Source organism: Netta rufina (assembly GCF_964035555.1).
Source record: "Netta rufina genome assembly, chromosome: 3".
Lineage (NCBI taxonomy): Eukaryota > Metazoa > Chordata > Aves > Anseriformes > Anatidae > Netta > Netta rufina.
The window spans coordinates 31730920-31756629 of NC_140125.1; the positions used below are offsets into that span (position 1 = coordinate 31730920).

Genomic DNA, 25710 nt, shown 5'->3' on the forward strand with positions numbered 1-25710 from the left:
TTTTAAGTTAACGTTCAAATACTTGAAGAACCAGACTGGCAGCGCACATTGCATGTGCCTAATGAATTTTTCAAAGTTTGAAGTGCCATAAGAGTTAGTGTCTAGAACCCAAATTAGCCGCACAAACTTGATTAATATTTCTGTATACAGCCATTTTGCTATCTTCATCTACAGGAACTTGTACAGGACTGCTCAGAGTATTCAAACTGCAGAGATAGTAATTTAGAATGTTACTCTCACAGGCCGAAGTAGAGGAGAATAGGATAGCAAAGAGTTCAAATAGTTTGGATGTAGTTGCACAAATGTACAGTAATATTTATCTGAAAAGAAACACATCTGACCAATTTTTAGAATTTGTTTTCTACTTCAGAAGTTTTATGCACAATAGAAACATTTTTCACAAATGGTAAAATGGGAAAACAAAATGCATTTTTGTTTCATCTTGAGCAACAAAAATTCAGTTTCATTTTCAGACTGTCATGTAATATCACAATTTAACAAATTTGTATTGTATTATTTTAATGTGATTTTTCCCTCTTTTAACAAAGTGTTATAAATTTCTCTTGCTGAAGACTGCAGAAGTTGGTTGCACATTTTTTTTAAAGTAGCTACACACGTCTGGAGGCATTTCCTACTGGGATCTTAATATGTGACATAAAAACAGTGATAACAATGTGGGAAAACTCAGGTGTTGTTTATTCAGAGGTAAGACGTGGAAAGATCAAATTCTTTCCAGGCTGAAACTAGTTCTTTTTTAATGCTATCTTTTATTTGTTTATATGGAACATTGAGCCAGGAACAACTGAATCAGTAATCAGTCTAGCAGAAAATACCACCATATTTTCCTTCGCTTTAGTGTTCTCTGATGTAATTAAATGGCAAAAGTGAAGGTGGACGAACAGCATTTAAAATGGAGCACGATTTGTTGCCAGTATCTCACTGCAGGTTCAGGTATTCTAGTACAAACACTTGCAGGATTTTGTTGAGATTGTCGATAGTGGTTTTGTCAAGGTTTTCTTCAGTGTCCTCCATGGTGTGCCATACTTGAGGAAAAGGAGACGGAATCAGATGGAGGACTGGAACCCCTATGAGGAAAATAGTGATATTTGGAGAAAAAATACTGCAGGAGTTCTGCTAATCAAATTGATACATGACCAGTTAATGATATTCAGGTCACTACCCAATACACTTACCTCAGAGAGGAATGTGCATCATTGCAGTTTCCTTTTACAATCTCTTTTTTGAACCCTGTGACTGACTGCAGCCTATTTGATCGTGTGCTTCCTAAAATTGATACTACCCTCTTTTCCCTTAAGTGCTTTTTCTCCTTTTTTAAGGCACGTGTGGCTAATAGTTTTACTGTTGTGACACCTGCCCTGTTGTGTTTTCTTTATTTTTTTATTTTTTTAAGATTCCATGCATTGTAGTGGCTAATACTGTGTTTAGTAGCTAGGGAAGGGCAAAGAAACCACTGCAGCTCCACAAAGCCAAACTGATTATCATGTTCTCATGCCAATGTTAGGATTGAGCACTTTATTGAGGCAGTTTTTAGTCTTCTCCTTAAATGGTAAATCAGTATTACTGTGTTTTTCTTCTAGAAAGTAGAAGCACTATTATCCTCACATAAAAGAATTTACGCTTTAAAGGATCTGTAATACTGTATATACATATAAAAAGTCACTGATGCATTGACACGTGATGCAATTTTTCTGTAAAAGGAATTAAATCAGTCTTCAGTTTCCTGATCCTTCTTTGGGGGCAGTGGTGGAGCATTGTTGTCTCCAGCCTCTTTCCTGTCTTATTGCTTTTCCTCTCTAGTTTTTCAGCCAAATACCACAGAGGAATATTTTATTCACTAGGCATTGTTTATGTTATTATAAAAGGTTTTGAGGTGTAGTCCCTTATCAGCTTCCCTCGTGTAGTTTTTTTGATATCCCTGTACATGCATGTGTGAGCTGTGTAGATTTCATTGGACCCGTGCCCTGCCTTGCTGTGAAAAATGAAAAGATTGATGGAACTGAAGAGACAATGAGCAGGACAGTAAGTGAGGTGTGATTGCTCTTGTGCCTGCTTCCAGAGCTGCGTGCACATGTTGCAATACTCAGTAGTTAGAGAGAATAAGCAACAGGAAAATTAAGGACTGGATAGGAAGGGATCTCCCTCCTTTCCTAGGTAGATACGCTCTGCACTGAACTCATGTCACACTCCTTTTTGCTTAACCCTTCTCTAGCAATATGACTCTTGTAGTTCTTGCTGTGTGTTGGGAAATTTCGACCAGAAGAATGCACTATATCCAGTACCCTTCTTTGGCCCACATTCATTTTGAAGTCGCTATACTGAGTGCTTGAATTGGGGAGATGAAATCCATGTCTTGCATTTGGGCAAGTGCTTTAGCTGTTGACCTGTAGCAGGGCAGCACCAGTGTAACTGCTTGCCCTTTCTTTGCATCCCAAGAGAAAAGAATGAATGTAGAGTCAGAGGGCAGTAGTGTAGGTGTCTGCCAGAAGAGATGCTCAGGTAGGAAATTCCACTTCCAGGTACGTGCCTAATGCCAGGAGGGATTTCAGACATAGCGTGGCCTTTGCTCTTCCTGCTGGCTGCTATATACATCTTTCCCACCCCTCAAGCTTTCAAGTTGTCAATTCTTTTTCAGGATTGATTTCAAGTTGTGAAATGTCAGTTTGCTATAGGGAATGAGGATGTCTGATCTGAATATATGAGTTTTTGCAGGAGTCAGTGCCTTCAGATTTAAACAGGTAATTGTGATCATTTAATGTAGATTTGACAAAAGGTCTTTAGAGAATTTTGTAGTCTTTGAAGATGTGAAGTGTCTCACTGCTTCTAGAAACAGTAACTAGCCATAACTGGCCAGTAACGGGCATAATGTAGCATGCAGTGATATCCCATTGGGGCAGAGTTACCCATTTTTGTAGGATGCTGTACTGGTGACAGAAATTGCCATTACTTCTGTGCCCTTGGAGCTGTGCTCGTGCAAAATGATGAAGGGCATGTTTTATCTCTCCTTTTGCTCTGTGATGTTTTTCAAAGCTGTGACGCTTGACCTTCATAATGTTGGATTTGGATGCTTCAACCTGGGGGCACGTAAGCTTGAAAAACAGGTTCATGTGCCCTTGCTTATTTTCTAAATGGAGCATTTGTTACTGAACTTATGTTTTTAAAGCGGTATTAGAGCTGCCATTACCTCTTAATAAAAATGGAACGTGGTCATCTTCAACCAAGCCTCGATGTAAATTATTCTGGAAGTACTGCCTCTCAACAAGGTGATTCTTCAACAGATTCATGCCATGTAGCTTTTCCTCTGAAATTCACAATGAAAGTGGCTGTTAATGTGTTTGGACAGTGTGAGGCATATTAGCACATGGGGATTATTTTTCCTCTCACATGGAAGCTTTTTCCATCAAAGAAGAAAAAGAGCTGGGGACTGTCTTTTGCATTTGTTTAGTATTTAGAAGACCTCAAGACTGGTGATATTACCATCATTTTATGGAAGTGAGAACTGAAACAGAAGTGAAGTAGTTTCCAAGAGTCACAAAGTGGCAGTAAGAAGTAGAATCTGTTTCATGGCTTCCAAGTGTCTGTGAATCTTACTCAGATGTTTATTAATTAAACCTGCGTGAAGATTTCAATATTTCAGATGCACCAAATTTAACATCTACACTATTAAATATTATAACTGTAAACCAAAAAAAAAGTAATTTAAAAACCTAATTTACATGGCTTCATTCCTTACGAAAATAACAGGCTAAGCTTTCAGATTTGTCAAGAGCCCATGCCCCTCTCCTTACCAATTGCTTGAAGCCTCTGAAACCATCGGATAGTGTTTGGAAAATAATTGGGAAAGACTGGGTTTGGTGCTCCAATTAAATCCAGTAGTACAAGCAGGTCCTACAGAGGAAAGAATCTTTAATACAGAATTCTTTACATCGCTCCACCACCAGCAGCATTAATGACACCTCGTGGTTCCTGTACTGGTCATGTCTATGTCTTTGGCTCTTGCCCAAGATCTGGCCTTTCTACCATGGTGCCTGAGAAGAACTCATTAGCAGAACCTGACTCAAAACTAATGCATCCTGCTGTCTTTCCGAGGAGGAAAAAGGGAAAAAAAGGAAGAGCGTTTCTCTGTTCCTCATTCTGAAATAGGCTGTGCTGCTTTCTTTGCAGCTTGCGTGTTTCATCCCTTTAAAAGAAAAGCTATGGTGGGGGGGAAGAGGAAATTGCTTCTTCCCTGGAGAACAACAAAGTCTGTCAAGGGAAAGACATTTTATGAGTCACGAGATACAGGGACAGAAGAAAAGTGTCTCAGCAATGAGTTGGGAAACCAGAAGGCAGGAGGGAGAGGGGAGGAGATGACAAAATGTAGGAATCAAAAGGCAACACAGAGAGCTTATTGTAGCTTAGTGCTGAGGGGTCTGAAACCACAGATGAACTTTCATCTGTGATGGAGATTTTTCAAAGACTCTAAAGTTCTGTGTTCTTTCCTAATCGCTTTGAATGATCTCTGTTGAAGGAGATGGGTATCCTAGCTTGTATTCTGATAAATCTGTGTATTTTGATTTTTCTAAAACTTCTCCTTATATTTGCATGGAGAAGATCTAAGTGGATCCACCTGAAAAAAATCTTGCCATTTCTGTATTTTATCATCTCCTAAATTTCCCACAAGTTTACTTCTGTTAATTGTGATGAGGTTCATGTTTCTTAGGAGTTAGGCCAGTTATTTCCAAATTAAATTTCCAAATTAAAGAATTGGAACTTATTATTACTCATTATGTAGGCGTAGGGCACTTACCATGCCCTGGAGCTGATTTGTGGTTGTTGAGCCAGGTGGATGTGGAGTAGATACCATCTTCTGAGCCAAGTGTTGAGACCCATAGAGGGAATCGGAAGGGGACCACTGGACAAAAGCTTCTTCACCATCAAAAAAAATAAGCTGAAGTGAAAGGTCTGGTCTTGATGTTGAGCTGGTCTGTTGGAAGAAATTAAAAACAACATAACTGCTTCTGGCTAGAGCATTAAGTAAAGGACAAATGCTGTAGTCATAAAAGCTGCATCGGTGCAGGTATATTCTCAGGGCACATTGTACAAAGCCTCCTATGGCTGTTAAACACGTTATAGTGTGGTAGTGGTAGTCATCAATCATTATTATTTATCCAGCACAGTGACATGTCTCCAACCTGGTATGATATTGGGTTCTGGTTAAAAGTTTAATTTCTGACTTTAGTGGACGTGAGCTGAGTATGTTGAGACAGGTTTGCAAAGTCAGGTAGCCAAAACCCCATTTCAGATAACGGGGGAGACATGTCAGCAACAACACCTGCTGTGAGTACTAACATCGCATGACTGTGCCACAAAGGAATAATATTTCTGCTGTAGTTATGCATCAGTGGAGGTGAATTACGTAAAGTTTGTTCCACTGAGGGAAAAAGAGCAGTTAGTCGTGAAAAGAATGATCATTTCTTTTCCTTCAGGGGGACTTGCAACCATCTAGGTAACTTTACCCTAAAACCAAAGCACAGACAGTGGAGTGGATACACCCTTCCTCTTCAACTACAAATAGCACAGTAATGGAAACTGTTGAGAATATATATGATTATTTAGGGTCATAAAGGAGGCATCTGTGTGAAATTTCTTCTCGATGTAGGATCCTCTTTTCTCTCTATTTACTAACTGAAGCCTTGTTTGCTCTGGCAGCGTTTCTTACTAATCAACAGCATGGCTAAACCCAGTTCAGTTCCAGCACATGAACAGTTTCAGGAACTGTATTCTTGGCAGTTGCCATGAATATTTTAATCCCTCTATGAATTAATTTCACTTCAATTGAAACTGCATGATGTGGTTAAAAAGGTGGGGTTGCTGGCAACGGTCGTGTCCTGTATGGGCTACACCTCCCAGCTCGCTGGAGCTGATCCAATACAAACAACAGAGGAAAACCTCTATAAAGTGTCGCTCACGTAGGCAAGATGATTATTGATTACGCTTACAGTAATGTATGGATTTTTCTAATGACAATGCTTTCTTGCTGCCCTTTGTCCTGTGCACTGGATGGAGCACCTTTGATACCAGTTGTTTTGCATTACATTTTGGAGCAAACTGCATTAACAACGTTTGAATTTTAGAAAGCAGTAGTTTTAGTTATTATTACTGCTCAGCACATTGCCAGGTCTGGATAATGTAAAGAGGAATTTTTGCCCTTTAATTTTAAATTTACTCTATATAATTGGAGAAACATCAGGGTAAAGATCACGGTTTCAAGTATAAATAGATTTGGCTGAAAACATAACAAGGTCTGTTATGCTGCTATGAGCAGAGCGAAAAGGTCACAGCTAATGTATTAAGCAGATGGATCCCAAAGTGTATTTTGTTACAGGAGTGTACAAACGATAGCCTGTGTGAAATAATTAGATTGCCTTTTTGTCAAGTGCTGTCATCTTACGTGATTAAACAATCATGAAACGATGTATTAGTTGCCAAAAGATCCAGTCCTTAAATCACCAGTGTACAGGTTGTTCCATAAATAACAAGCAGGCAAATGTTTGCTAAATGAAGCTGCTTCTAAATGGAAGCTTACGTGTGTATTACAGGAGTGCTTCATTCTGTGACTAAAAACCTTGGCATATTCTTACTCTTTCAATTCTTAAATATTCTAATGTCAGAAGGTACCAAGTCAGTTTCTGGAAACAACTGGAGACAGGTAACCGTAATACTTGAGCTGAGTGTATTCCGATGCTTCATAAAGCATTTGAGAAAACTTTTCCTGTGAAAGCACTGTTGGCGTTTGGGAATTATTCTTCTGTAAATAGTAAGTATGGAACCACTAGATGGCACTCATGAGTGTGTGAAATAGCTTGTAGAGCTGGTAGGATCAACACGTTCTTGTGCCCAGCAATGGCAGAGCTTTGAAGCAGGTTTTCCTACTGTAGGAGACTGATAACATGATATTGTCACTTGCATTGTTAAATGCAAGATTGCGAAAAAAATAAAGCCTTGGTACTGGATATGGCAGCAACTTCTCAGTAGGAGTCTGTTGCTTTTCATGTACTAAGTAGGATTGTCTGTGAAACTTGTATTATTCACGTTATTGGTTTTATATAGTATCCATTAGATAACTTTCAGATAGTCACACTTTCCACATCAAGTTTTAGTGTGCCAATTTACTCTACAGCAGTAGTAGCTGCATGTCTCTGGTTCCTCTTGAAGCTGATGGGGGTTGTACTATAGGCACAGAAGGAGACAACATGGAAATGCCCTCAGGTCTATTGCTATTGCAAAAACACATGAAAATGAAACAGCCAAACTACCTTGATTGCCTGAAGCTTGTTATCCAGGGCCCGTGCCAGCTCCAATATCATAGCACAAGGCACAGCTGAATCGGTTGCTCCTACAAACACCCTCCCGTGCCATTGCGGTGCAAAGAATTTTGAGTCGTAGTGGCAGGCGAGTACCAGATGGCGTTTTGCAGAGGGGTTGAGAGTACTGATAATGTTTGAAAAGGTTTGATATCCATACGGCGTGTATCTCTGAAAGGTATCTTCTTCAATCTCCCAACCAGCCTGTAACCTTTGAAGACGGTGCTTGATGTGCTGCAATTAATTTAAAAAAAAAAAAAAAAGTATACCAGATGAATATCACTTGCTAAAAAAGACATTGCAGACAAATTATCAGTAGATAATTAATCACAGCGGCACATAAGTTTATTTCTGTAAGCTCTGATGGGTGAATTTTACGGGGGAAAAAAAAATTAATGTCACCGTATAAAATAAGCACCATCCTTGTTACCTTAGCCTACTCTCTGACTGGCTTGCGTGCTTTTCATCTTTCCATTTGGTCTCTTGTATTTGGAATCTGTGAGTTCTGAATGATTCCCCATCCATGTGACATGTTGAGATTTTGATCTCTGAAGACTCCAAGCAAGTCTTTTCCAGGTGTAACCAGGATAGATTTAACGTTTGCCTATTAAAATCTAAACTCACTTCTGTCCTAAAGTGTCAAACGTGGCTGCAGAGAACTTGTGGCTATTTTGACAATTACTATGTATAGATACATAGCAATATAAATAAAACTATGGTTTAATTTTTTTTTTTAACTTCTATGAGAAAACTGCCATTCAAGTGCCCAAAGTTGTTTACAAGGCTATGAAAGGCAGTCTGGTTCTTGTAAACTAAGGAATGAATGAAGCATTTCATATGTTTAAAAATGAAATCCTTGATGAAAATGAAGACTGTAAATCTGTATGAGAGATCACTCCTTTTAGGTAGCTTCCTACCGTAAGAGAATACCTCTAACTACGCCAGCTATACTTAGTACAGAGTTCTGGCTAACTCTTACTAGAGGGCCATCTCTGTTGAGCAACTTATTTTATGGGTCCCCAGAGTGCTTCTTCAAGGCAGATTCCTCTCTCTCTAAATAAACATTCACAAAAGCCTCTAAGGGGAAAAAATAAAATAGACTTTGAAAACTTGTCCTGTTCTTAGTGAAGTCAGTGGGAACGCTGCCATAAATTTTGTGCTGGAACAAACTTCCATTTTGCTTGTGGTCACCTTCCAAAAGCTTTTATGGCATTGTATGGTCTATCCACTATCTGTAGGCAGAGCAAAGGACTTCTGTTACGGATTAAGAGGAATATGTAAGCCTGGGTGAAGTTCCCAGAGTGCTCTATCTGTGACTGGAACTAGCCCTCTCCCTTAAAGGAATCTGATACTTTTTCTGTGTCTTCACAAAGAAAGGTCACCCATTGCATATTCTGTTGTTTTTTTTTTTCCTTGGTGGAGGTCTAATTTAGTATACGCTGTTACCTTGTAACAAGATGATCCTTTTTTGAACCTGATTTTTGGTCTTCTAGTCTAGGCTGTGCTGTTTTTTGTTTTCTTTTTCTTACTTTTTCCCCTTTCATTTGGCTGCCTTCCAGGGTATCACTAAGGAAACCACAGAACTAAATCTATAGATACACACAGCATTAAAAAGCTGCATTTTTCCAGTCTACCAGTTGCAGAGTGGCAAATGAACTTAGTGTAGTTAGGGCTGTCTTGGAGCTGTTGAGTCACTGCTTCAAGGATAGAGGAAGGCTGGTGAGATGTTGCAAGCACTTTCAAGTAAACTCAGCTGTGCCAGTGTCTTAGTCTCCTGACTGACTAATGCAATTCAGAGTGGGCAGGGTACACAGGAGGGCTTGGTTGTGTTAAATCCCTGTGGCTCAAACACAATGTGCTGGAGATCTTATCAGCTTGGTGCCGTGTATCTGTGTTAGCCCAATATTAACATGCAGCCGTTCCTGTGCCAACAGGGCTAGTGCTGTGGATTGTCGTGTTGACCATTGAGGCTGCCTGCCAATGTGGGCTTCTCTGATCCCTTTTATTCCTTTTTGTTTTTTCTCCATCCATCCAAGGCAACATTACAGGGGAGTGTAACAGCACAGGACTGCTCCAGAAGAAGAGAGGTGTGTAGGGAAGTCATTTAATTTATCCCCGTGCAGGGTGTTTCAACCAGTGACCAAAATCCTGGTCACTTAAGGGAAAGGAAAAGCATCGTGTTGTACTTTGGTTACCAAACCTGGGGCAAGCTTTTAAATTAAAAAAAAAACAACATATTTAACATGAACCTAAAACCAGACTTTCTTTCACTTTGTGATGCAGCCCTAGGAAGTAATGATAGCTGAAGTGCAAGCTCTATCTTGTAGGCACTGCACAGTATAGCCTGGAACAGTGATAAGGTGCATCCTGTGTCCCCTACGTTGTCACTGAAGGCACTACGTGAATATAAATAATAGGTGTTCGTAGAGGTTTTCAAAAACTGTTGTCTTACCTGCCGTACGGCATAGTTTCCTGGTGATCCTGAGTATCTTTCTATCAGGATGGGGCGCAGATCATTTTCCCACATTTCAGAAACATCGGTGTTTTCTGCAACTTTTTGAATAGCATCAGAATGTAAAATTCTTGGCTGGTGAGAATACTGCAGAAGGGAGAAGAAGGAAAGATTGCTCTGTTACGTGACTTGTAAAATCATTTTTCTTCAAAATTACATCAGATAATCACAGAATCACAGAATTTCTAGGTTGGAAGAGACCTCAAGATCATCGAGTCCAACCTCTGACCTAACGCTAGCAGTCCCCACTAAACCATATCCCTAAGCTCTACATCTAAACGTCTTTTGAAGACTTCCAGGGATGGTGACTCCACCACTTCCCTGGGCAGCCTGTTCCAGTGCCTCACAACCCTTTCGGTAAAGAAGTTCTTCCTAACATCTAACCTAAAACTCCTCTGGCACAACTTAAGCCCATTCCCCCTTGTCCTGTCACCAGGCACATGGGAGAACAGGCCAACCCCCACCTCGCTACAGCCTCCTTTAAGGTACCTGTAGAGAGCGATAAGGTCGCCCCTGAGCCTCCTCTTCTCCAGGCTGAACAAGCCCAGCTCCCTCAGCCGCTCCTCGTAGGACTTGTTCTCCAGTTTATAATAGTTTATAATAGTTTAGTTTAGTAAATAATATAGTAAATATAGTTTAGTAAATAATAATATATTATTATTAATTATATTATTAATATATTATTATTAATATAGTTTAGTAAATAATATAGTATAATAGTTTAGTTTATAATAATTTAGTACTATTATAATACTTTATAATAGTTTAGTATATAGGGCTTCTTAATTTTCTGACAATAAAGCTATTTAAGAAAAAGCTTTTACTAACAGAAAAGACTTTTTTTTTTTTTTTTTTTTAAGTTCTGTGGCTTTTCTATCTTTGGTTTTCATGTAAAATACACTAGTATTAAAAACAGGAGAAACTTTTACCTACTAGCAATACAAATTCAGCACTTAGCTGGGTTCTCTTTTCTGGTATCTTAATTCTGTGTATTCTACAGTCATGCCCTCAACCATGTTACCTTCAAATAAGGTTTCCTTTGTGACGGGCGTGACGAGCTTTATTTTAGTAGCAATAATATTTAGCTTTATGGCCTGTGTACATTATGGGGTGCATTACTGCTAAGAAATGCATAAGCTACCTTAGTCCCAGAAAGAGTGAGGCTGCGTCTTTGTGGCCTCTGCCCACAGTGGTGGTACTGGTGTGACTACACAGCATAGTGCAGCTCCTTCAGAGCTAGCCTGGGCACGCATCGGCTTTCTTAGCCTCATGGTAACCTCTGAAGTGGCAGCTGGTCCCCTGTGGCAACAGGTATTTAGCAGATAACTAGCACTGCTGTATTTCCTGTTCCTAAACGTGGACCTTCAGAGCTATCTGAGATAACCCTAGAATACTTGAGATATCCTCGTGGGGGCTGGCAGGTGCAGCAAGGATGTGGGAGAGCCTTGTGATGTCCTGGAGTGGTAGCTGAATGCCAGGAGGGAGACCCAAGCACATATCCCAAATGCTCCTTTGGTTGCCTGGTTTGAACCTACCCAGTCTCTACCATTTGTCTTCTCAGGAGATTCCTGAGCCACTCCCGTTTTTAGTGGTTCATATTTTAGGCTCTATGATAGGATACTCCTATTGTATCCACTCCTCATTTCTATCCTAGGGACTTCCTTCTAGTCCTCCCACGCAGTGGAAGGTCCTAGTCTGCTTATTCTTTGTTCAGAACTGCCGTACGTGGTTATCAGACGTGCTGTCCCTCAGTGTACCCTGTCTACCTCATCCTTTTTGAAAAGAGGAAAGGGAGAGAAACGGGAGCGTGAGAGCACCATAGCTTATAGTGCAGGATAACAGTATTTTCTACTTCATTCCTTTCCTGTCTTACAAATGCTTAACAGGTTTTGCTTTTGGGCTGCTGTTGCATTGAGTTAATATTTTCATAGATACCAGCATTGAATATCTAAACAAAAGATGATGTAGAAAAGAAAATTCCCTCTCCTTTCCCACTTACTCATGTGCGCCACTTCACAGTGGTCTGGAACGACTGCTGAAACTCATTATTACCTGGTCAGCAAGTGTACTGACCTTGAAATCTTTTATCTTAATTACCCTGACAGATAAATATTGTCTTTAAAAAATGTTTTTTTTTGGGGGGGGGTCTCACTATTGGTAATTTTTCTACCTCATTTGTCTATGCTGGGCAAAGCAGGCACCAACACAGGTATTTTCTAGACTTCACTGTAAACTCTTGTAAATTCAACTCTTCTCTCTCTTCCTGGCTGTTATCTATGTGAGGCACTTTCCACCTCAGTTCACTGGTGAAATCAAGTAGGGGAGGACACACACAGATACTGAGTTCTACAATGCCAATTTCTATACAGTGTTTAAGTTAAAAACTGAATTTTAAGGCTGTAAGGACACTACATTTTAGGATTTGCAGTTAACATTTTTAACACTTACAGATTTAGAAATGGGCTAAAAAGATAACATTTCATCAGATATACTTCTACAAGTTTTCGAAGTGTAGAAGATGTATAAAATGTTTCCATTTTTGAAAGACTAAAAGTTTAATATAGCAGAACTTACACCAATGTAGAAAAGGCACAGATGAGACAGTGACAGAGCTGTTCTATTTAGGAGAGAGAAAATCAACTACAGACTTCAGAAGTGTGGGAGGACAAATTAATTATGGATGTTCTGAAAATATACCTTCATTTGAATAAGTGCAGGGCTTGATGAGAATGCTGAATCATGTCTAGCCTGTAGTGCAGTAGAGCATGCCTGCTGGTTGTGGCCATGGAATCACATTGCAAAGAAACATTATTATTTAAGTACGAATGTATGAAAATATTTCAGAAGAGAAGAAACAATTTGTGTTCCTTATAATGGAAATCTGCTCAAATTTGGGAATCAAAAGGAATTGCAAAGATGGTCACAAATTAAAAGCATAACAGAATGAGATCCGTAAGGGGCTCATTCCTTAGGGTTGGTCGATCCATATTTCTGCCACGGCAGTGAGGCACAGCGATGTGTTTATGGCATGGTTACTATTAAACTTTTTGTACTAAGCAGTACAAAGCTGCAAGACTTCTACTTCTTCTACCAGCCCGTGCTTGCCTTGCTGATTTTGGTATGTTTCTGCTCAATGCCAATGGAAGTTTGTTTCTAAGAGCTTGTAAGTTTAGACCCAGTTCCTCCTCCTCAGTGAGCTACAGCAGCAGGAGGGAATGGTCTGTATGCTCTTAAGACTTTCAACTTCTGGCTCATACGTGCCATTAGGGAGAAGGAGAAAGAGTTGTCAAGGGACAAGAATTTGATGAGAAAGAGGAAGTGGTTCTTGGTTAGTGTCTGCAGGGGCAGAGGAGTTCAGCTGCTACGGTTCTGCGGTTAGATGGCATTACATCATTAGCAAGCAGATTGCCTGGCTGGAAAGGAACGAGGTAAAGAGTGCATTTGTGTGGGTTAAGGGGGCTGAAGAAAGAAGTACCAGGGCTATGTATATATATATTGTTGGGTATATTATAGGCATATAGATTCTATATATGAGGCAGATGTTATATATAGAGATAACATGTCTAGAAGAGAATGACAAAGTTTCTCTTGATTTCTTTTTTTCTTCAAAAAAAACACCCACCAACCCTTCGCTGTATGGCATCACAGTGAAAACAGATGGACGACTAAGCGGAGGTGAGTGGAAATGTATGAAGGAAGTTTGCTGTCACCCGTTTGTCCTGGCCTCCAACTGAGGGGTGGAGGTAACGCTGCGTTGGGGTGGTGGAGCTGTGCCAGTTGTGGCTGACCGCTTGGTTCAGCTCTTCTCCAGCCACCCGAGGATGGGCCCTAAAGGAGGGATTTCCATTTGGGAACTGGCGGATGCTTCACTTCAATGAAATCCTCCAGCCTATGGTCTGCTGCGTCCCTCGTGATTTGGTTCATTAAGATCTATGCTGGTGTTTCATAATCGGGCACTAGGAGTTGTCACATGGGGAAAGAAGCAGAGGGTTTACCCCTGTTGATTGTTCCTTAGCGTTATAGTGAGCGAGGTTTCCTCACTCTCAGACACCGCTGTAGACGCAAGGGAGCCCGGCGTGGCTCCACACCCTGCTACCCTCTGCTCGCCAGCGGGTTACCGGGACCCCCCCGCACCCTCCCTGCCCCTCTCTCCTCCCCAGCAGGGCCGGGCCGTCGGACGGCCCCATCTTCCCGAGCCCCCCTCGGCCTCCCGCCCGGCCGCCCCCTGCCCCCGCCGGCGGCCATGAGGGGGTGGAGGGGGGCGGCCGGGCGCCATCTCCCCTCACACCTGCGCCCGCCCTGCCCGCCCCGGGGGGGTCCGTGGCGGAGGTGGGGGGAGGCAGAGGTTAAACCCACCTTGAGCAGCGTCCAGCCCGCGCCGCTCTCCCGGCCCTGCGCCGGGGGAAGGCAGGAGGCGGCGGCGGCGGCCAGGCACAGCGCCCCGGCCAGCCCCGCCATCCCGCTCCTGCCGTCCGGGCCGCAGGAGAAGGGGCAGTGCTGCGGCGGGCGGGGAGGGGACGGGGGAAAGGGGAGGAGGAGGAGGAGGAAGGAGGGTGCCCACGGCAGGAGGAGCCGGCCCCGGGGGTGCCCGGCTGGGTGGTGGGGAGGGCTGGGGGCTCTGCGGGGCGGTGTGAGGAGCCCCGCGGTGTCCTGAGGTGGTGGGGGGCTGCTGGGGACAGGGCTGCCGCTGCGAGGTGTTAGTGGCTGTACCTGCGCCTAGCTGGCCTCACGGTGCTTGCTGGGCCTACAGCGACAGCTCCTGCTAGCGGAGTTGGTGCCGGGTGATGTCTGGCAGGAGGCCAGCTCAAAGGGTTGGAGACAACCAAAAGGCTTCCAAGCGCCCAAGCCCTTCAGGTCTGGCATTGTCAGCAGCCTCGCTCTGCTCTCCTGCAAAGCGTCTGATGTTTGTGTCACAGATATTCCACTCAAAATCCACAACTTGCACACTTGTATTAATGTTCACGCTTAACGCTCAAACGAACTGAATGAAAAGAAAGTCAAAACGAAGGCAGAAATGAAGGAGGGAGCAGGGCTGCTCATCCTGCTGCTCTTCAGCATCGTACTGAGGAGCCCCATCCTGAAAACTACGGCTTTGCAAGTGGCCGAAGTGCCTGTGAGGCTGCTATTGGAGAACTAGAGCCATTTGTTGATTTGCAGCTCCTTGACCTCAATTCCACAGGTTTCCTAGAAAAACGGCCCAGCATACCGATGGACTGGCTGGTGGTGATAGGTCTACTGCTGATTCAACATCCTGGTAAGCTGATACTAAGAATTTGGCTGTAACCAAATTTATATCAGTGGCATTCAATTTTCACACAAGTCCAAATGCAAAACCAAGTCATTGCTGAGTAGGAGAAATGTGCGATCACTGAGATCACCACATGAGACCAGCGTGGGCTACAAATACTATCGACAGACCCTTAAGCAAAAGCCCCGTCAGGTCAGCAGAGACCAGTCAGGGGAAGTTGCTCTCCATCCACCTACCAAGATGACAGTGACCCTAACAGGACTGCACAACAGAACAACAGCCTGTTCCCTTCACTCCTAGCTCTTGTGGTTGACTACACGACCCTGATGCTGGACAAAATTTCTGGCTGATGTGCCAGAGTTCTCAAGCAAGGGAAAAAAAAACAAACACGCGGTGTGTGCAGCAGAATGTTGCCAAAAATACAAGCTTGATTCAGGACTAGCTAATACTGTCTTCCCCCAGGGTACCATGGTCCCACTGAGGGCTACAATTCCTTCACAGAGTACAAGCATGGCAAGTGTAAAGTCGGCGTAAGACTGCATTGATCACACCTCCGTAGGAAACGCAGATAAAATGATAAGTGCCAGACCAGATATGTAAAGGTATTGAAAAGGATGTTTATAAGCTTTTTTTCCCCTTCCCCCAGCCTGTTAGTTCAAACAGTGTCATGCTTGCTGTTGGCTCTTTTGTAGGAACAGGTTGTTTGCTTTTTGTTTAAGTATTAGTGGAATTGGTCAAGGTCATTAACCTGGAAATTTAAGCACAAAAGCTAAGAAGAAATGGGGACAGTGCTCTGTGATTCCGCTTCCCAATGAACTGAAATCTGCCCCGTTAGCTTTTCTAAAAGTAAACCAACTTGGTAATGTGTCAAGCACAGGTTGGCTCATGTGAGTGAGTTCTGGTGCCTGCCCAGGGAAATGGGAACATTAGAAACCCGGCAGGGGAATCAGTTAAGTTGAATCTGAATGCAGGGTGTGCTGGAGACCTTTTGGGGGATTTTTAGATGGAAACTGCTTTTGGCTTTGCAAAAGACAACATACACAAAATTAGAAATGGAAGCTGATACCTTGACTTTCAGTTTTGACTTTATTTATTTTTTTAATCTCACTATAAAGATCAAATATATCTGGATTAAAATCAGTCTGTACCTGATATGAATGTGTTGTCTGTGTTTTATTTTCACTGTAGATGAATGCTCTGTATCGAGACTGAAATGTCAAAGCTGATTAACATCTGTAATTGCCACAGAAAGCATAACAACACTGAAACACAGTTTTCTTCCCTTAATTGAACTTGCCATACTAAGATTCACTTCAGCAACGCAGTTTTGTCTGTTCTTAAATTGGTCCCTATCCAGCCAAACAACATACTGTGTTTAACTTCAGGATAGATTTTAGTCTGTATTACTTTCAAAATTTGGAAGGGAGACCTCCCTCCCTTCCCATTCATAACCTCCCCCAAGAGTTCTCTGTCTAATGATATGCAGAAGAACAAGGAGGCAAAAAACAGTAATAAATTGAAGCGAAGCATAAATCAGAGCAGTTCACAGCTGAAAAGGGAAATATGGAACTATTTAAAAAATAATACACCAAGTTAAAAAATGGAACCACAGGTGATGAACATTTTGTTTTCCAGTGATTTATAAAGGAAAAATGCATTGTTTAGTCCTACTCCATGCTACCAAATTGAAGAGACGTCAGCAAATCGCTCAGCGGTTAGCTGTTGTCTGTGTCTAGTCAGTTTACTAGCTTGAAAAGCAAATAGATGTAACAAGGTATCATTTAGAGGAAAAACAAGTAGGTTATTTGAAGAAAACCATATGTTATCTGTGAAAATGCAACCTGTGTATTGCTTTACCCCTGCGGCCCAGCTGCTGCAGCAGTGAGAGAAGCGCGCGGGGAACGGCACCGCCAAGGGCTGTGGGCTCCACACACCCATCTCCGCGAGCCGGTACAACTCCCGCACCTTCTGCCCCTCCAGAGACATTTTGGACATTTGGTTCTTGCAGCTAACAGGCCCACGGCAGGGAGAGGAGCGAGCGTGCTTTGTTGTGTGTTCAGCCTCGCTAACAGGAGGTGGTTTTGTGCCCGAGCTGTGGCTGGTTTCCCCACAGTGGCACGGCAGCGGGTGGGTTATGCAGGCTGGGATTTCCAGAGTCCGCAGCCTGGCTGATGCATGTTCAGAAACAAGTGGGTGGCTCCTAGAAGCCGTAGCAGAAGGGCAGCAGGGCTGGGGTTCAGATGGAAGCACGCAAGCCTGGAGGTGCACCCCGTGCTCATGTGCATCCCATGGACCTGAACCACCGCTATTCATCGAAGTCAGCCCACCCGCTGCTGGTTTCTGTGGGTTTTGGAACAGGGCCTCTGTGAGGCTGTGAAAGCCCCGGGTTTGGCGCTTCAGACTTAAGAGCGCCTGTCTCCGTGGGTGTATTTGAGGCAATGTTTTAGTAAACTTGAGTGTGCGGGTGAGCCCTAAACACTTATTTAGGGAAATAACTTCATGTTTGTCTCATAATTGGTAGAGGAGGATGATGCGATTAGAGTGAGGCTACCCACCTGGTAGGCGTAAGGATTTGTGAGACCATTCTTTAAACTTGTGATGGGTACGTGAACTCCCAAAGGACAATTATATATAATTAATAATATAAATATATAGTTTTCAGTGGATTTATGCCAGGGTAAATTTGATTCCATGTGTTTTTAAGCCTGTACTAAACTTTCCACTGTTTTTTTGGAGGTAGATTTTAGGACAAAGTTCAGCTAAGGGCTCAAACCGAGACGATGAGGTAATTACACAGAGACATCCACATTGCAGGATTTTATCCAAACCAAACCTGAACTCCTAATTCTTGTTCAGTTCTCCTACAATGGGGGTGGGGAAAGGAGACCATGAACTGGGAAAAAAAAAAAAAAAAAAAAAAAAAAAGGATGGAAGAAAAAAAAGCCCTTTTACAGTTTGTTCAGATAGATATTAGTTCCTCTTTCTGCAAGCATTTCTTGCAGGTCGTACAGATTCTGAATGGGCACATTCGCTAAGCAAGAGCAGTGTCAAAAGCAGTGAAAAATAACCTCAGCAGTATACGCTTATGGTATTTCTCAGACAAATGCACTAGTCAAGTCTCCTAGGACATTGCCTTCTTTGTAACCCAGTCAGATGATATGCAAATGTTCCAAACACCAGGCTGGTGAACAGAAACGAATACATTAAGTTTCCATTTACAGACACAGAGCATCCAAATGCTATAGGCAGTGATTTCAAACTGGGAAAAAAATGGATGGGCTTTTAGGGTTATAAAACAGTCATTCCAAATGTGGCTTTTCCATATGGCAGGTAGTGGTGTGTCTGGAATGAAAAGCAGGGTTTCTAACAGCAAGGAACAGCAGAAGCTATGCGTATTTCCTGCTATCGTGTAAGAGGTAGCACTTTGTGAAGTGCAGCTGGCTTCAGTAGGGAAAGCTCTGAGCAGTGAAAACAAGCTCACCATCTGAAGGAGGGATGGGGGCTCTGAAACGGATGCAGAACATTGATGAAACCCACAGGAAATCGCTGATTATGAGAGTCACAACAATTACAAAACGGGGCGCTTCCACTGTCTGTTGGCAGTCGGGGCTGATGCTGTCATAACGCTGTGCTGCGTGGTCACAGACCCAGCTGGGCACGTACACAGCTGCTTGTGCTTCTCTGTAGTTAGATGCTGAAATGCAGAGCTGCTTTTGGGTGTGTTTTTTTTTTTTTTTACCCAGAGCCCTGTAAGAACAGAACATTTTGGGATGCTTCAGGAGCATTCATTAGTATAAAGTACCAGTGCGCCAATGCTTATAGCTGTTATGTTTTGGCTGATGCTTTTCTCTGTTCTAGAATAAATCGATTTTAACTAATCCGTCTTCTGTTCTAATTTATGAAAAAGCAGCTCTGCTGGCTTAGAGGGGTAAATTAAATGGCACCAACCCTAGTGGATGATATAAAGCTGAGCTTCTCTACAAAGAAGTATAATCGTTGCCCAGTGTCTGTGGTAATACCTAACATCCATCTGGTATTGCCTGCAGTTGGCTATTTTTAGGGCTGTTACTTCGATTGTGAGAAGCCTGCTGCACTTTAGAAGCTCTAGAGTATGACTCCTTGCTGTGCTAAACATCAGAAATCATGTTTGTGGAGGCAAGCTCTGTGTTTATAGTGTTGGTGTGTGGGAGTCCCACTTCAGGAGGAAAAAGGAAACGAAGATTGCTCAGTTATCTTGTGCAGAGCTTTGGCAAGAACATCCTCTATTCATGGAATAGCCTTCATTAAAAAAGTCCCAGGGTGCTTTTTAGCATTCAAAAACCAGTTAAAAGCAGAATCAGCTATTAACTGCTGCACTTTGGGTTTAAAGTAGTTCCAGATTTCAACAAGAAGCTGCAGGCTAATTATTTATCAAACAAGCTGTCTCCAGCGAGAACACAGCCGTCCTTATAGACCCTATCAGCTGGGGCTGATGCAAACGAGGCTGAAACAAGCGGAAAGCCTCCACCGAGCCCCAGCGGGTTTCAGGCCAGGCCCCGTGAGCGCCAGACGAAGGCAACGCGCTGCGGGCCCGGAGCCAGCACCCTCCGGGTTTCTATCCACGGTGCCCCCCGTCTGCCTGCTGGGGGCCCGGCCAGGCGTCCCCACCTCAGCGGCTCCCCGGGGCGGTGGGGACGGGCTGGATGCCCGACCGAGGCGGGGGGAGGCAGCCCTGGGGCCGGGGGCGAGGCCGGGCGTCTCCCGGGCAGGGCCGAGGGGCCGCCACCCGCGCCCGACCGAGGTGAGCCCCGAGGGGCCCCCTGAGGGGAGCCGGCGGCGGCGCTGCGCAGCGCCCCCCCCCCCCGCCGCCCCGTTAGCGGTTACGGGGCAGCCGCCGCCACAGGGCGAGGAAAGTAACGGAAACTCTTGCGGGGCCGCGCGCGCATGCGCCGCGCGCCCGCCCGGCGAGGGGTGCGCCGGGGCTCGTAGTTCGCCTCCCCGCCCGGCCCCGCGGCTGAGAGGGGCGGCGGGACTACGGCTCCCGGCAGCCCCCGCGCCCACAGCCGCGTCCCCCCTCACCCCACCCCTCCCCTCCCACCCCCCGGGCGGCTCCTGGCGTGTGCGGGGCGAGCCGCGGGGCCGCGCGGCGGGTGAGATGCGCGCGAGGCAGCGGCGGCCCCGGGGGCAGCCGGCGGCGGGCGGGGCCGCGCAGGTGAGGGCGGGGGGCGCGCGGCGCGGCCGTTAGGGCCGTTAGGACCGTTAGGGGGGCAGCGGCGGCGCCGGGCAGCCGGGGAGCCGGGCCGGGAAGGGCGGCGGCGGCGGAAAGGTCCCGGCGCGGGGGGGGCGCCGCCCTGCCGCGGGGAAACGGCGGAGGGCAGGGGGGCAGCGGGCGGCTGGTGGCAGGGCCGGGGGCGCGGCGGCGCTGAGGGGAGGGCTCGGGGGCTGCCCCCGCGCTTCCTGGTGGCGCCTGGCCTGCGGCTGCTCCGCGCCGCTGCCGCCTGCGGGGTGTCCGCAGGTGCCGGGGCCGGCCCCGCAGAGCCCCGCGTGCCGCTGGGCGCTGCCCCCCGGGCGCCGCCGGTGCCCGAGGTCCGGGAGGTGGCCCTTTGGTGTCTCCTCGGGAGCCCCTGCTAGCAGTTTCTGTCAGAACTGACATGGTAGGCAACCTATTTCGACTCGGCTTTGTAGAAATAAATGAGGGCAGGGAATAGTTTAAAAGAAATTACGTGGCTTAGCCGTGAAGGGCAGGCATAATGGGATGCTTTGATGTGTTTGAACTGTTGGTCCTATCACTGAAAATCAAAGCATTGCCGAAGTTACAGAGTGCAAGTCTGACTTCCTTCATTCCATGCTGCCAGAGGGGACTGGGGTCCAGATAAAGCTGCTCGGTACCGTTTGGAAACTCCGTAGTTGGAGTGGGCAGTGTGCGTGAGCATTTGTCTTTCCTTCCAAATGCTTCAAATACGGCTTCAGCACAACAGCTTGTAGCAAGTAGTTGGAATCTCTGCTTGTGAAACTCAAAAAAAAAAAATATTAATCCGGAATCCAGTCATGAAATGATTTTAAATGGTTTTAAAAGGTTGTGGCAGGCTTTCTTTTTTATTAAAAGTGTAAACACTAAATGATTTTTTTTCAAAGGAACTGATGCTCTGTTGTATGCTATTTTCCTCCAGTTAAGAGTTTGTGCAGGATGTTTTTAAGTTGCTTTGAATGAAAGTGTTAAAATGTATCCTGAGTACATTCTACATAGAGGGTTTTTTTCTTGGCATTATGTTTTTTGGAAGGTTCAGTGTATTTAATAAAATTCCTTCTCTACCCGCCAGCTCTTCAGCATACACCTGCAGAGCAGACCTATGGTCTATTCTCCCCTCTTTGTTTTACATATTTATTTATTTTTTTGCTGTTATCAACTGAAGAGCTTTGCTCTGCTAAATTACTGATAATTAAAAGTTGTGTTCGTGTATCGGTCAGCATTAGGTCTGATTTGCATATTGTACAGTAGGAGAACACTTACATTCAAGTTATGCTTACAAAATGTTACAAATTTACCCCATATTTGAGCGCAAGGAATTGGTTATCCTGCTGCTTCGGAGGACCGCTTATGGCCTTGCTGTGCAACTCCTTGCATTTCATTCACGTGAAATAACTGTACCTCTTTCCCTACAGGCAGAGTACAACGTTTCAAAATGCTGGAGGTTGTCTGGGTGAACCTAGAGATTACATTTAATGCGATTGCGTCTTCAGAAATTCTGCTCCTGTGTTTCATGAGCTAAACTATTTCACAAGGATGAAATCAGATACCTTTGAGGATCTCCAAGTTAACAACGTCCTGTGAATTCAGAGATTTTCTGAAGGAGGAGTAGATTTCATCATATACATAGACTTCGTTTGTTGCCCAAGGATACAGTTTTCCCTTTTTTCGTTCTGAAAAGCTGTCTACATGAAGATGAGGTTGCATCCAAGATACAGTCTGGGGAATTAGGTGAAAAAGGACACTGTTAATGAGTTTACCAACATTTTTTTCCATTGGTGTTTCCAGATTTTTTTTGGTTGTTGTTTTTAATACAGAAATGAAGGACAAGTATAAAACAGCAGAGCTGATGTATTTCTCTGAGGCCTTTGTGTAAGCCTCTGTTGTCTGGACCTGGTGCTAAAGGAAGAGCAATCTGCTCTTGATCAGCTGATTGTGACTGTGGAACAGAACCTTTAATTTAAAGTAACTTTCTCTGGCTTGCACAGGATGAAAGGGAAAATTAACATGTTTTACCGGTCAGGGGCATTTTACTGAACTATGAAAGGGAAAGTTAGGTTTTCCTAACTTCTAATTTAAAACCAAGAACTGACAACATTTTTCTTAGAATTTGACTACTAGGCAGATCTCGACAGTTTAAAGCAAGTCAGATGTCAGCAAACGACTCTTCTCCTCCATCCTTACAGAAGTTTTCCCCACCCACGTGTCATGCTGCTGCACAACAAACCCCAACGTTGTCTTCAAGTCCCCAGTCGGGGCTCTCCAGTCGGCTCTCCAATGGCAGTTTCAGCACGCAGAGCCTCACAAACTCCAGGGGCTCTGTGCACGGGGTCTCATTCCTTCTGCAGATCGGTCTCACTCGAGAGACTGTCACCATTGAAGCTCAGGACCTGTCCCTCTCTGCTGTTAAAGACCTCGTGTGCTCTATAGTTTACCAGAAGGTACAGTATAACAGCACCGTGTTCTGCTGTTGGCAGTGATTGTTTTCTAACAAACTGCTAGGAATATCAAGGTGGAATTGGAATGTGCCAAGAAGTTTGGTACAGGGGCAGAGATCCATGGCAGATGGTTGCAGTTACACACAAATTTAGCTGACTCCCAAGGCAGAAGCTTTTGTTTTAGAAGGAATAACCCCCCCCCCCGTTACTTCCTTGCTTTTGAAATCTAATAAGGGAAGGTGTAGAAGTCAACTTCTTGCAGGGATTAGTTTTCACAATATGGCAAGTGTTTTTTCCTTTCCATAATTGTCACCGGTGTCCTGGGTTTTTACTTGCTTCAGTTTGTGCTTGCTGCTGCTAATGGATAGTCTTGGTACAGTATAGCCAGCTGTAACCTAAGGACCAGTTGTAGCTACAGAAGTACACCGCAAGCCTGTGGACTTGCATGATGCTAGCTTTTACTTTTGTTTTTAGTTAATAATTAAAAAAAAAAAACCACTAAGCAGCTAATGTTGTATGATTTTTTCCATATATGGAGCACATACTCTGCTCTTTAATGAGAGGACTATTATCAGTGTCATTTCTTTGTTCTAAGACAGTTGACCAAAACATAAAAACATCTTAGGGTACTTCTAAGATGTATCTTGATTAGGCTGTTGCGTTGTTCTGACTCTCTGGGGAGGAAATGCCATCTCTCTCGTTTTTATATCCAAGTTTTATCCGTGTGTTTACGTTAGGTAGGCTAGGTACTACTAACCAGCCTGAAAAGTGGTTAACAGTGTTTAGTGTAAATAAGAAGTAATTACTCTTTTCCCTCAAGGAAGTCAAAGGTAGATAATTTTGTAGGGAATTGCTTTCCTCATGTCTTTCATTGTAGTGGCTGGTATTTTTGGTTAATTAGTTTTATTAGATGGTTCTTTTTCACTTAAAAGCTCGAGAGAAAGTAAATGCAAATGTTACATAAACTCTCCTTTGCATATGCTGGCATATCTTTTCCCTCATCTCACAACTTACTGCATCTTCCATATGTTTACAAATTAGTTGGCAAGCAAGTTGATTTCATAATAGCTTTATGGGCTACCACAATGTACTTCAGTGTGCTAGTTCCTTTCTAAACAGACAAATTATTTGGGTCAACCTTTTTTTTTTTTTTTTTTTTTTTTTTTTTTTTTTTCATACTGTGTGTCTTAGGTGTACTTTTTTGCAGCCATTTTAGGGGCCGCTTTTTCTTTCTGTATCAACTCCTTCTCTTTGCATCTGCGTATTTCCTGTCTTCTGTCTTGAAGAAAGATGAAAACAAATATATTCATACTTACTGCTGTTTTCCCTCTCTGTTCTCTAAGCAGACTCAGCTAAAAGTTTAGTTCAGGTTCTTGTTATAGCTTAAGAAACTTCCTACACACTGAGCCTAATCTACTGCAAAAGGATTTCAGGATCACAGTTTACCTCTTTCCATCTGGCTTTGATTCAGTGCATGTTCTCCTGCAGCTGATGCTACCAAAAAATGACTGTTCAATGAGTGTATGCTTGCAGGCAGCAAACTGATCAAGAAACGCGTGTGGGGTAACAACTTTATGTGCGGCTGGCTCATCTTTCAAGAGGAGTTTTGCAGCCAGTGCACAAGTGGCAATATCCTCCCTCTATTGGATAGTAATGTGCCCTGCCTGGATTTTGTTCTTTGATCCGGTGACAGTTGCAAGCATATAAAATAAATGAATATTAATATATAAGTATTTATGTAAGAAGTTGTAAACCATGTTCTTCTGTGTACTGCCATGCATATGGCTGCCTGTTTTCTCCAGTTGCAAGCTTGAAGCTATTGGGCATGCCTTTGGGATTTGGTGATGTTAAAGCTTCCCTTTTCTCTGGCATTCTGTGGCTGGCTCAGACTGTCTTCTCTTGACCAGTTCCTGGTTGTCAGCTTTAGGAAGCTGTAGGGTTTGTTCTTGTTAGCAGTATCTATATATTGTTGCACTTCTTTAATGGAAAAGGAAGTATATTTCTTTATACTTGGAATTGTTCATAGCTTGTCTTCTTATTTGAATGCTATCTTAACTCTACTAGAATTAAGTGGAATTTTTCTTACTTATTTCTAATAGTGCTTTCAAATCATATTTCAGACTTGTATTTCTCTATATGCCTTGAACAAAAAATGTTTGAGGGAGATGTGACCACCCTCGGTTGCTTGGGAGCTTGAAGTACCTTCCTGGCTCTGTTTGAGGCTACAACTATGATATCAAACATGTTGGTTAGGACTTGCAGCTGATCTCTGAGGGGGCTGGATTTTGACCTTTGTAAAAGTAATTGCAGCATCCTCAGAAGTCTTTAGAAAAATGACTTACGCCTTTTTTTTTTTTTTTCCCAGGGGAAATTAATCAACTGGGGAAAAAAAATCTTGCAAAAGCCTGTCCTGGGGAGCAGCTGAGTTAGGAAATAAGTACTGTGTCTACCTAATGCCTTTTCCTAGCATTTAGAGTCAGTCTTTCTGTAGTACTGATGATCAGTAGTGCTTCCTGTTTCAGATGCTGCTCAGTGCAGCTTGTTCAGGTTTTGCAGAAGGGTATTTAAAAGTAGCATCAGCAGAACTGAAACTAAAGAAGCAGCAGACACATATGCAGGGAGAGGGAGATGGGTAATGCAAATGTTTGATGTGTCTCTCAATTTTGTTAAAAATGTTCTAAACATCAGGAGAGGAACAAGAAAAGATTTTTTTCAAGTTTAAAGTGAAATTTGGGGAGTACTGTGTGAATGGTATTGAGTATTAGAATGCTTGAAGGAAGTCTTCAGGGAAACAAGTCAACTGTAAACTTGGTAGGGATGCTTGTGAAGATTCTTCATTCTAGTCTTGATCTCTCTTCTCTGTTCATTCCTTACCTAGATTGCTGCCCGTTGAAGCACCAGGCATACAGTTCTCAGGGAAA

General features: G+C 43.6%; 2 protein-coding genes across 3 annotated transcripts in view; one reads left to right on the top strand and one right to left on the bottom strand.

Moving 5' to 3' along the window:
• Positions 1-738: 738 nt before the first annotated feature.
• On the bottom strand, positions 739-14345 carry QPCT (glutaminyl-peptide cyclotransferase). The gene is made up of 7 exons (XM_084284703.1): positions 14233-14345; positions 9817-9963; positions 7317-7598; positions 4808-4984; positions 3807-3906; positions 3203-3319; positions 739-1085 (listed from the first exon to the last, which is right to left on the bottom strand). Exons 1-7 carry the CDS (start codon positions 14332-14334, stop codon positions 937-939), a joined length of 1074 nt encoding a protein of 357 aa, XP_084140829.1. The 5' UTR covers positions 14335-14345; the 3' UTR covers positions 739-936.
• Positions 14346-20198: 5853 nt separating this feature from the next.
• PRKD3 (protein kinase D3) overlaps positions 20199-25710 on the top strand; it is a 40498-nt gene continuing 34986 nt past the window's right edge. The window contains exons 1-2 of one of the 2 annotated variants that reach the window (XM_084284690.1): positions 20199-20315; positions 21767-22792. In XM_084284690.1, the coding sequence (XP_084140816.1) occupies positions 22502-22792 (291 nt within the window). In that variant the 5' untranslated portion in view covers positions 20199-20315; positions 21767-22501. The remainder of the gene's footprint in view (positions 20316-21766; positions 22793-25710) is intronic. The other variant, XM_084284691.1, reaches the window with a different exon arrangement.

Bases quoted from the DNA above. Each gene is read 5' to 3' on its own strand.
- QPCT (XM_084284703.1), bottom strand. From the start codon at position 14,334: ATGGCGGGGCTGGCCGGGGCGCTGTGCCTGGCCGCCGCCGCCGCCTCC. The intron at 9,964-14,232 runs GTGGGTTTAACC...TCCCTTCTGCAG, and splicing joins CGGGCTGGACGCTGCTCAAG to TATTCTCACCAGCCAAGAAT. The intron at 1,086-3,202 runs GTAATGGCAGCT...TTTTCCTCATAG, and splicing joins CGTTCCATTTTTATTAAGAG to GGGTTCCAGTCCTCCATCTG.